A 10,620-nucleotide genomic window follows, 5' to 3' on the forward strand; every position below is an offset into this window, starting at 1 on the left:
TCACTTGGATAATTATGTCTTCACAAGATAACATAATGAAACTCAGGAAATCGCTAAAATGGTGTTTAGGTTTGATCGAATTCAACAAAGATTGCTGAGATTGACACCTAGGAAGTCTGTGCGTCAGCATTTGCAATTGTCAAAATCGAATTGTAATTTGTTTTAGCGCGACGCAGCGCGCTGACCGTAACGGATTGCACCTCGCTCTCGATCTACGTGACGTGAACGGACTGACGATGGACGTGGCCTTGTGTTCACCTGGCGCGATGCAGGTAAGCGACGGGTCGCGAGAGAAATACGCGGTCATTTACGCTTATACATTATTCCATGTCCCATTTTCGGTTTTGTTGCTGGTATGTCTAGGTTCGCGGACTGAATTCTCAAACCACAAAGGCCACACTGCAGATCAGACTCGGTAATTGATTGCTATTTCTTTATCTTGATCTATTCAGTCTCGATCTATTCATTAAAATGCTTTTTATATGTTCATTTACAAGGAAAAAATTAAATGAGTCACCTGTCATAATTAAAGTGACGATGGCTCATCTTATATTTATGTACTCCCTCGTCAGTTCACATGAGTGATCTACAACTCCACGTTAAATGTTCCAACGGCATAAAAAATTATCTACGGATTCTCGGCATAAAAATTAGCTACGGATTCTCGGAATTGCACATAATGTAAAGTGCAACTTGTTAGAGGGGGACTCCGGGGAGTAAACTTTGAGGACTAATAGGAGCATGACAATCAAGTCACATGGTAACTATACATGTACCAAGATGACCAACTCGCCAAATATAACAGTTTATGAGGGTCTGACGTGTACAGTGTATATAGGTACGTAGGTTCAAAAGAAATGTACACACTAACAAAGGAAACAAACGTTCAGTAAAACAAGAAACTGCGGACGGGCGTTCCCTACTGCTTGAACTGAATGAGTTTCTTCTTTGAAGATGATCCCTAAAGCGACCAGTGAACTCGTACTTTGTCTCAAGGGAAGGCCTGGAGTCTACAAAAACGATTTATTCAATTTTCCACCTTCAAAAAAGGGGAACTTAAGGAGGAAATAACCAGAGGAATTGAAATTAGTCCACCACTGCACTTAGTCACTTGATTTAAAATGAGTGGGCTCCTCTTCACTGATACAGGAAGCAGGTCGGTGAGAAACATCAGCTAGACATTAAATTGCATCCCGTCTTGATTTCGGTTAGTCCTAATGTTTCCAGAAATTTTAAAGGTACATCACAAGAATAGCTCCAATCCGAAGAGAGTAACCGCTTTGAAGACTGTAACGGGCATATTTGTTTCAAACAATCGGAGGAGTAACCCACTGAGACTTTTGTTAGCGAAACTTGATTCTCAGACGCTTTGTGTAATTAACAGGTCGATTTGTACCGGCATGTGCAATTTCCGTGATGCATGTGTTTTGCAGTGGTAGTTGCGCTTTTTGTTTTGTCATCCCTTTGGAGTGTGGAAGTTTTATGGGTTCCTGGTCATTTTCCGTTTTATTGAATAAAACGTTGATCCTAAAATCTCATTTCATTCACTAGTATCCAATAATATGCAAAGCAAAGTGGAGCACTGTTTTGCAGAAATGGCAGTATGATTGTGTTGCCACGGGAAAAGATACGGGTACACTATACTCAATGCACTGACACTTTGTCCCAAACGAAGTCTTTCCATTATGTTGATAGGTTTTAACCAACTCTGAATCCCTCCTTGCCATACCCTGAACCACGCCCTTGACACTGAACAACCTATAGGCTATATGAAGGCTTTTATGATGGCAGTTGTTCATTTGCGTGTTTGGATTTCTGATCAAACACAACGTGTCACACAATTGATTTAATAGTTTAACAGCTTTCTGATGATGGCTTGTTCAACGTAGTTGGGCCTTGACCTGCAATCTCGTCATACGGATCATTAACATTTTCTTCCTAGAACAGCTCGCTCTTGTTGGTTGCTGTTTAACGTGGTCATTTAAAACCCAAAGTGGGTGAACACCCCGCTATGGCAACAGTTTTGCGCAGTACACATGCAATTGTGCATATCCAATTTTGTGAACACAGTTTGATGGTTTTTAATACCCTAAATAATTATGTAGTTCTGTTTCATTACATTCTCGGAACAAAAGGGGTGTCACAAAGGGCGGGGCAGTGAGTTTTCCCAATTTCACTTGGTACACGATTGAGTACGTGCTTTTGAGGTAAAAAAATGGCAGGACACAAAATTTCACCGCGAAGAACATCACAGCATGGAGGAAGTCTTTTGGCGGTTGAATAATGTCTCCTCGGCAAACCATTAGACAATTGCAAAGGATCGAAAGCTTTATACTAATTACGTCTAATGCCGATGGGGATGGGGCCATATAATCTCTTAATCGTTTTGCTGCGAGTCGGCCGTAGTTTAGTCGACGAGCCCGACCGTGAATAAACCGTCAAAGCCCCAGGGAAATTAAGCGCCGTTAATGATCTGTTTCTGCACGTTTTATTCGCTATTTTGCTGCTCCTCGACGGCGAAGGATATTTTGGCGCAATTTAATCTATGCTAAAATCCTTCTTTCTCGTTCTGTCCTTGTTACAACGACACTGTAATTGGTACACCGGTACGCTGATTGCTTTAGTGAGCGATGTTCTAAACAGCAATTAATTCCAACAGGTGAACAAGCGCTTCAAACTCATGCGCACATGACTTTGTAAAAATTAATTATAAGAAAAAGTAAGAATGTTGAGGAAAGGTAAAATATTGAATTTAGTAAACAATATTGTTATCACTGATTTTTGTTATTTAATGAGATTATGTGGTAATGAGTCCAGTACTGTCTTACTTTTTAACTCTTTTGCATAGATCACCCCTTTTGAACAGCAGAATCGCTGTTTTGCCAAGACTATGAATTGTTCTAAGAGTATGAGGAAGGGGATGTAATCCGAGAAAACAATGTAAGCCAAACTCTTGCTTCGCCAAAAATTTATGCAGGGTGGAAAGGACCATACATTAGACCGACTAGAAATCACAGTAACCTATTTCACAAGGGGGCAAAAGACTTTTACAGAGAGAACAAATTTCAATCCGCCTTTACGCGTTAGTATGTTCAGTGGTCAGGTCTATTTTGCCAACCAAAATGCAGTGGAGTCGACCACGACGTTTCTTTCAAGAAAGCAACTACTTTGCGACGGGGCTGGGATGTCCACAACCGTGAGATAAACAGATTTCTTCTCTGAACTGTTAGATTGTTGACATTTTTGACACATCAAAGGACAAGTGAGGCTATAAATGGCTGCTGAGCTTTTATACGTGGAATGGAAAAACGCCTTGCCGACTTTCATCAAGAAAATTTGTCATGTCATACACAATTACTCGCCAGAGATACCCATCAATTTCATCACAAAATCGTTAGGCGCGGAATTCGATTTTGAATTGACACCACAAAATTCCCGTAGTATAATTACTTATTTTGATATGCGGTATTTTCGTCTGTGTAACCCCGTGGGATGGAAGTGCGATGGATTATCTTGGTTCCATGATAAATTCGCTCGGGATGAACGAAGTAAAAATCTCTCAAAAATCAATCAGAAGCATGACTATTTCTCTTACAAGATGCTATGAACCATATTAAACGAAACAAGAAAAGAATTTGACAGGTGGCATTAGTCACAAAGACACACACAAAAAAACCAAACGTCCTTCAATTAGATTCACTGGAGCACCGTTCATTAACAGAACGCGGAATTGAATGGAATATCCCTTCAACATCTCTATATCATACCATACGCAGTATAAAAGCCATTACTCTCTTTAAACATAGGCGTAGCAATGCTCCCTATTTTTTCAAGAAATCGAGCAATCCTGGAGTTTTTCAATTCCACAAAAAATATTGAATTTTTTGACAAACCTTTTTGCAAATATTTCAGGCATAACTGTATAAACTTCTGCCTAAAATTTCATAACCTTACCAAGAAATCTCACAAGAAAACATTTTAATGTAAGATGATGCTATTTTAAAAGCTAAACTTAACAAGGTCGTTATTGCCCTTTGAATAACGACACACTAAACTTTCCTGCAGCGTACTCATTGATTTCTGCTCTATTTTGAGGGGTAGTTGAATTTGATCATTTATACTGTTTACCAGTTAAACAAGGAAAGTGAGCATTGACAATAAGCCTGAATTTAGGGTTGGTGTTATTATGCTCTTTCCGGAAAACCACATTTAGGCCTATCCCATTAATGTTATGATACCGAACTTTCAAAATCTTCACGCGCACGTGCGGTTACGATACCTGTAGTATATGGTAGACGGCTACGTGGTATCCATGACGGCGTTGTTAGAAACGAGGCAACTGCTCATGTGGCGTCGCCAGTGTTCAAATGGCATTTTTTTCTGAATCATCTAATACCAGGCACTCCGGCTATGTTTTATTGGATATTTCGGTCGGTATATGCCGCATTAAGCGGGGCTTGGCCAACTATCATACCGTCTAAACTGTTGCGCCCGCACTGTGAGACATTGGATTTCGCAAAGTGTTGTTCAAAGTGTTGCAACTGTTTTACATCATCATCTAAATTCAAAACATAAAAGCATGGGCTATGAGACAAACGGCCACTACTTCCATAAATTCCATGTATTCTTTAATAACAAGAAAGGGTAATGTAAGCATAGTGGTCGCGTGAGGGCAACAGAATAGTTTACAAAGTCCTGATACACCGTTACGATGTATGTTTATTTTTTATTAAATCTATTTAAAGCATAGATACACAATATTCACAAGGTGGACTTTTCAGTCGTGCACCCCGAATCAACTTTTTGTTGAACACTCTTCAATAGATGGAGCCTATAGGTATAGTGCCGCTTTGATGTTTAAAATTTCGAAAATAAAGGTGACATGAGTTTTTATCCATATTTTGGAATTACCCTTTAGAGCACAAGGATGGTAATATGTGATTTGCTTCAACTGCATCATTTCCAGACATATTAAGCTTGTAAGACATTAAGACAGGGACCAACTCGCTTCGATTCAAGATGGCTGACTCGAGAATAGGGCTCATCATTTGTTTATACTACCATTTCATCCTACAAATGCAAGAAACGATCATCAGAAGATGCAGCTTCAGGTTCTTCCTCTCTGGAGACACAAGTGGGGAACATGGAAACCAATCAATGCCAGGACGAAAAACAGGCATTACTTTGCGTTCCACATGGACACGAGACGCGTGTCGTCTATGTCAATATGGTATCTGTTCACACACGCGTACTGGTGGCGTCTTCATACACTGTACATCATTACGATTGAAATGTATGAGCACGTTCCGTACTGCAGATCACGCTTGGGGACCCATTACCCCAACTGCCGACTGCTCGTGATAATTGGTAAAAGTGGGCATCGTCTGAAACGATGGTATTCCTTTCCTTTGGAAAACCATTTGCCCGCTGATGAGAGGGGCTAGATTTCCACGATATCCGCTGACAATGCTCCCGCGCGCAATATTAAGTACATGCATTACAGCGAACAGGAACAAATTTATTCGGTTCCTGAGGATTCTGACCGAGTCTGAATTATGTCGTAGTTCAGTTTGCTTCTCCACTCTACACAAAGTGGAACGACTCGCTCCTGATTCCACGTACGGTTATCCTCTTTATCGTCTCCATCAATTACAGAACACTTCAATAAAATCACAGATATTTGACGACTGCTCATCTGCATTAATGGCCCTATTTGAAAACTTTGGATTCATCCATTGCCAGCCGGAAAAGCGTGCCATTTTTGTCTCATGCTTTGTTTTCACATAAATGATGCATTTCGTTAATGGCACTTCACAAATAATTATGCTTCTAGATGACACGTTGGGAGCGGGTTAGGAGTAACGATCATTGGCGAAGGGCACTTTGCATGAATATCCCATGAAGGTTGATGGAATGTCATGGGCAGTGGATCAGAGAGCACTTGAACGGAACGCTGGAGGCAACAAAGGCACCTGACTTTGAATATGCGACTTTAAATTCGATAGGATGATCCAATATTCGGGTTAGCCAAACTCCCACACACGCAGAAATACAATAACCAAGAGACAGAAGAACTTGGAGGAAAACTATTTTCGGGATTACTGTTGGGTACGCGTAAGCAATTACTTTCAAATTTACCCGTAACATTTTGACATGTGATTTTACAACCAAATGATAGTTTTCCCCTTATTTCATTGACTTGTCACTTCCGAGTATTCGATTTTGAAAATAGTTATTCAAATACTCAGTACTCGATCAAATATCCAACTATTCGAATAATTGCCTAGTATTGTCCATCTTAGACATAAAGTTTCAACTAGAGGTATTCACAACTCATGTGATTAGGAAGAGGACACTCTTGATGGTGGTTTTTTCCATATTATTGGCTTTTAGCGATGCAGAGATTATGCCCAAAGTACAAACAAGGAATAAAAGTGAGTTTCTACCACTTGCTAAACTGATCACTGGCCCTAAAGTGAAATGTCAAAACGCGCATGTCACCTTCAGAATTTGATATCCAAGGAGATGTTGACGGGGCTACGCACTGGGACCTGCGCGCCTTGATAGAGATGGAATTGTACCCTTCCTCGATGAGATTACTGTGGCAGAGTCCTAGTGATACAAGCGGAGGCGGTGACGCAGTGGTGCGAAACGTGATGAGGACGAACATCATGGGAAAAGGTGCTGATGAAGGGGGACGTGTTGGGTAATGATGGTGCATTTAAGGAGTTTGCCCCTTGAAGAAACAAAGGTCAAGGCTTTGCAACAAATTAAATAGCCTTTCAAAACTGATATTTTTCCAACGGAAGACAGACTTGAAGAAAGAGAGAATATCACACTTTGTGCTATATGCGATTCAAACCACGGCCATCCTCAATGTTAGAACCCACACTACGCAAGCCAGTTCAACCATTCTCTTTTTTCACCTTCTTTTGCACCAATGAAGCTGAAACGGTTACGCAATTCAGATGCCTATTAAATGGCGGCGACGGTGTCAATGATTGTAGTCACGGTAACGATGGTGGCGTTACCATGAAAGTGACAACAATGTTGGCGTTTGCAATAGTGAATAGTGACGATGATGCTCTCCTAAACGATCGCGCATTCAGATCGAGCAAATTACATAGATATTTCAGAGTTTTTGTAACAAACCCTACGACTGAACGACATTTCCCATGAGATTGAAAGCGAAATGTATGGCGGAACTTACAAGAATGTCCCCTTTAAAGAGAGGCAGTGGTGGTACTTGCATGCGCATTGAACCAGACAACGTGACACGAGGACCGTGGTCAAACGTGCTGGTGGCGACTGCGCAATGAGTGGCCAGATGGCGGGTGCCGTCACTGCGTACATGTTAACGTGGAAGGAGCTGTGCTATACGTGTATGCCACATACTCTCCATCCCCGCTTCGACAGTGCATCAGCCTCGATCAAAGCTACGGCGGCATCGAAACAGAACTCTGGTTCAAAATGGTGTTCATGTCACACCACGAACGGACGGAGTCTCCTCGTGCAGATTTGCAAGGACGGTGTCTCTACTTGCATTGCCAACGCTCTTTAGAACCAACCCAGTGTCACTGGTATACCGACGACATGGAGCTGATGTCAGATTTTTAATGTTTTTGATGTGGCACAAACAGGAGAGTTGGGCAATCATGAATGAATCGGATAGAGGGGGTGTATGCATTAGTAACGACAGCAGCTCCTCTATCAGTGGTGACGACGACTGTGAGTCGTCAGATGAAGGCTCACACCTCGCACACACCCTCGTGGTCTGCTTCATCTACGGGCCCATCGTGGTGGTGACCATCTTGGGCAACTTCATTGTCATCACGGCCTTCGTAAGAGAGCCGGCCATCCGCTGCCGGGTGTCCAACTATTTCATCTTCAGCCTGTCCATGGCCGACTTCCTGGTGGGGCTGATCATGGGTTTCAACTTCGTCTGGCTGCTGACGGACGACTGGGTGCTGGGCATGGTGCCGTGTCTGCTGTGGCTCAGCCTCGACTACGCCATGTCCTTCGCGTCCGTGCTGTCCATCATCTCGATCAGTCTGGATCGCTACCGGCTGGTCACTTTGAAGCTCCGGTACGCTGTTGTGCAGACGCGGCGTCGGGCAACGCTGACCATTTGCAGCTGCTGGGCATTCTGCTTGGTGTTCTTCCCGGCGGTTGTCGTCTTGTGGTCTCCCGTCACGGGAGAGAACATTATCGACTACAGCTTTGAATGCGACTTACAGTCCCGTGAAAACTTGTACCTGAATCTGTTTCTTATTGCCATAGAGTTCATCATTCCGTTGATTGTCCTGGTGTACCTCAACACCAGGTTGTACCTTCTTGTCAGGAAGCGGGCCAAGGGACTGGTCTTTACTTTCGGAGATCCTGTCCCCACTGTTTCAAGCGGTGTGGCTGCCCCGTCTTTCAAGACAGCACGTGGTGACAGAGCGAGCGGCCTGTTGTACATTACAGAAGCTATCCCGGGCAGAGTCTCGCTGACATCCCTGACGTTGCTCATTCGTGACGACAGCGGGACGAATACTGGTGCAGAAACGGCCCACACCGCAGTGGCCAGCACCGCCTGCTCGTCACCTGAGCCGTCGAATGAACCCACTTCGCACCGGAGCCCCCTAGCGAACAGCTACGCCCAATCGACACGACGGGCAACCTTCCACCGTTACAGGGAGTTCCAGAAGCACCGCAAGGCGGCTGTAACTCTCAGCCTCTTGGTCGGGGCGTACATTCTCTGCTGGCTACCGTTTTACATCAAGAACACCATCTTGGCCTTCTGCGGCGACTGCATTAACTACTACGTGCTAGAAGTGACCGATAACTTGCTGTGGTGCAATAGCACCATAAACCCATTCCTGTACGCTCTCTTAAATATGCAGTACAGGCGGTATTTTGCCAGAGTGTTTCGCCAACTTTGCTGTATGTGTAACAAGTGAATCGGGGAACAAAGTGGAACAAGCGTTCTAATTGCGACTGACACACCCTGAGAGAGCTAAATCCGCGTGGTCCGTCGGCGTCCATTCAGGGTGGCTTCAAATGTACCACTGTTCAGACAGGTGATTGATACCAGTAGCGTGACTGCCCAGTCGAGTTCGCTTAATCCCAAATGCCAGCTAGTCTCGAGTCCGTCTCATGTCTGCAACAGTCGAGTTTTGGGCCAGATACAAGTCTGGAAATTTTCACAGCAAACCTAATATGGAAAAGCCAAAACTAATCACAATGAACTCATTTTCATTAACAAAAACCAGTTTCCTGGACTAAGATTGCCACCTGTACTTACAGATTGCTTAAACTCCAGAAATCGTTCCCGACCGTCTCATGTTTCCGTATTAATTACCAAAAGTTACACAATGATAACACAGTGTTTTGTTTTTAAGAACAGAGGTGGTCTGAAGTATGCAAGGCCACTGAGAAAGTTTCAGTTAGGTGATTAACGTCAGGCCCTTTAAATTTTCAGGATTTGAGCCTTCAGGAGTTTTAAAGTAACTCTTTAATTGTGGTCATTTTGACACCAATTTCGCACAAAAAAGTGAAGGTAGATTTCTTACGCAGCACGCGTTTTTCTGGGACGGGTCGGCCAAAAATATATACATGTACTTTTTTCGTGGCGGTGCTCCACGCACGTGTGCTGGCCTGAACTTAAAATGACTGTGACAACAAACCCGTGTATTTGACTGATTTATAACTTCACATTTGTAATGATAAGGAGTGTCTGTACAAGCAAAAAAAATCGAGCCAGGCACGGCCGAGTTCTTCGGAGGGCAGAGTCCGCCCCCCCCGGCCGTGACATGGGCCAAAATAACCCGGCTCTGTTAGGGTTAATGGATATATGTTTCATTAAAACTACTTAGAAAGTTCCTTACATTGTATTTGTCAAGTTAACCTTGAGTAACTGCTGTTGCTAGAAAAAATGTCGACATGTTTTAGATATGCAACTTGCTTTAACTTGTATATCTACCTTAGTTTTGATTGCAAGAAAATGAAAAGAACGCAAGCCTAGTTTTATATATCTCTGCTTGACTTATATGCTTCATAATTATATCCATAAAGGCCTATGTGTTTTTCCTCTGCGTAGAAGTCGTTGACTTCTGCATGCACATTTGGATATATTAAACTTTTTTAAAGAAGAAATATGGTCATCAGTGGGGAAAGCCAAATCAGTAGGAATTTGATCCTCGAAGCGAAACACTACCCAAGTATATGCCATGAATACTGTTGCGCACCCGCAAATCTCGGAATTCTAGCGCCCCCTAGTTTTACTTGTTCTCGGTCCTTGCATTTCTCAGGGTCTCTTATTTAGCTCAGCTATGCCTTATGGACATGTAGCAGAGACGCTAATTTTGTATTAAGTTATTCATGCTGTACTCTGGCATGATCGCGTGTTCCTTCACTCCTTTATCCTTGTGTTTTCTCTGCTCAGTTTTGGCATGTCGAAATTCCCCTCCATGTGGCTGCGTGGTTGGGCGTGGTAAGGTTCCCTGAAATGCTAATGTCCAGAAACCTCAAACTTTGTAACTGTCAATCATTCGCTAGAGATGACCGGGTAAGCACTTTCATGCACCCGGCTCTACACTTTGTACACGTGACTTCTTATTCTGTATTTTACATTGCTAC

The 10,620-nt window shown here is 43.0% G+C and overlaps 1 protein-coding gene across 1 annotated transcript; it reads left to right on the forward strand.

Moving 5' to 3' along the window:
• Nucleotides 1–7,268: 7,268 nt before the first annotated feature.
• LOC147799991 (putative G protein-coupled receptor No18) lies at nucleotides 7,269–10,214 on the forward strand. The gene has a single exon (XM_087133775.1). The coding sequence runs from the start codon at nucleotides 7,617–7,619 to the stop codon at nucleotides 8,940–8,942; it is 1,326 nt and encodes a 441-aa protein (XP_086989901.1). The 5' UTR covers nucleotides 7,269–7,616; the 3' UTR covers nucleotides 8,943–10,214.
• The last annotated feature ends 406 nt before the right edge of the window (nucleotides 10,215–10,620 follow it).

This window comes from Acanthaster planci, linkage group LG02 (genome assembly GCF_054643075.1).
Source record: "Acanthaster planci isolate LZ-2023a linkage group LG02, COTS_SCS, whole genome shotgun sequence".
Taxonomy (NCBI): Eukaryota; Metazoa; Echinodermata; class Asteroidea; order Valvatida; family Acanthasteridae; genus Acanthaster; species Acanthaster planci.

What these genes read in the sequence shown, in the direction of transcription:
- LOC147799991 (XM_087133775.1), top strand. Translation starts at nt 7,617, where the DNA reads ATGTTTTTGATGTGGCACAAACAGGAGAGTTGGGCAATCATGAATGAA.